The following is a 307-nucleotide window of genomic DNA, read 5'->3' as shown; positions in this document are numbered from 1 at the left end:
TCCCCCGCCAAGCTGGGGAAAGGGGGAGGGGACCCCGGCGCCCTCACCTGGCAGAGCTGCTGACAGTACTCGGTGGCCGCTTCCACGGCCGGCACCCGGCTCTCCCGCAGCTGTCGTTCCAGCTCCTGGAGCCGCTCGCCCAGGCGCTGCAGCTCGACGACGCAGCCGCCACGGCCGCCACTCAACCTCTCCTGCTCGGCCTCGTCGTCCGCCATCTTCACACCCCGCTCCGTCGCGTACGCACCTGGGTCACGTGATAACACAATGCCACGTTCGGCGGGGTCACGTGCCGGGCGCGCTCGCTCGC

General features: G+C 71.3%; 1 protein-coding gene across 1 annotated transcript in view; it reads right to left on the bottom strand.

Moving 5' to 3' along the window:
* Window positions 1–250, bottom strand: part of Znf292 (zinc finger protein 292) — a 71,152-nt gene extending 70,902 nt beyond the window's left edge. Inside the window, exon 1 of the mRNA XM_013032866.1 lies at window positions 48–250. Within this exon, the coding sequence (XP_012888320.1) occupies window positions 48–215 (168 nt within the window). The 5' untranslated portion in view covers window positions 216–250. The remainder of the gene's footprint in view (window positions 1–47) is intronic.
* Between the last annotated feature and the right edge of the window lie 57 nt (window positions 251–307).

Source organism: Dipodomys ordii, unplaced genomic scaffold (genome assembly GCF_000151885.1).
Source record: "Dipodomys ordii isolate 6190 unplaced genomic scaffold, Dord_2.0 Scaffold158, whole genome shotgun sequence".
Lineage (NCBI taxonomy): Eukaryota > Metazoa > Chordata > Mammalia > Rodentia > Heteromyidae > Dipodomys > Dipodomys ordii.
This window is presented reverse-complemented; position numbering and strand designations above follow the sequence as displayed.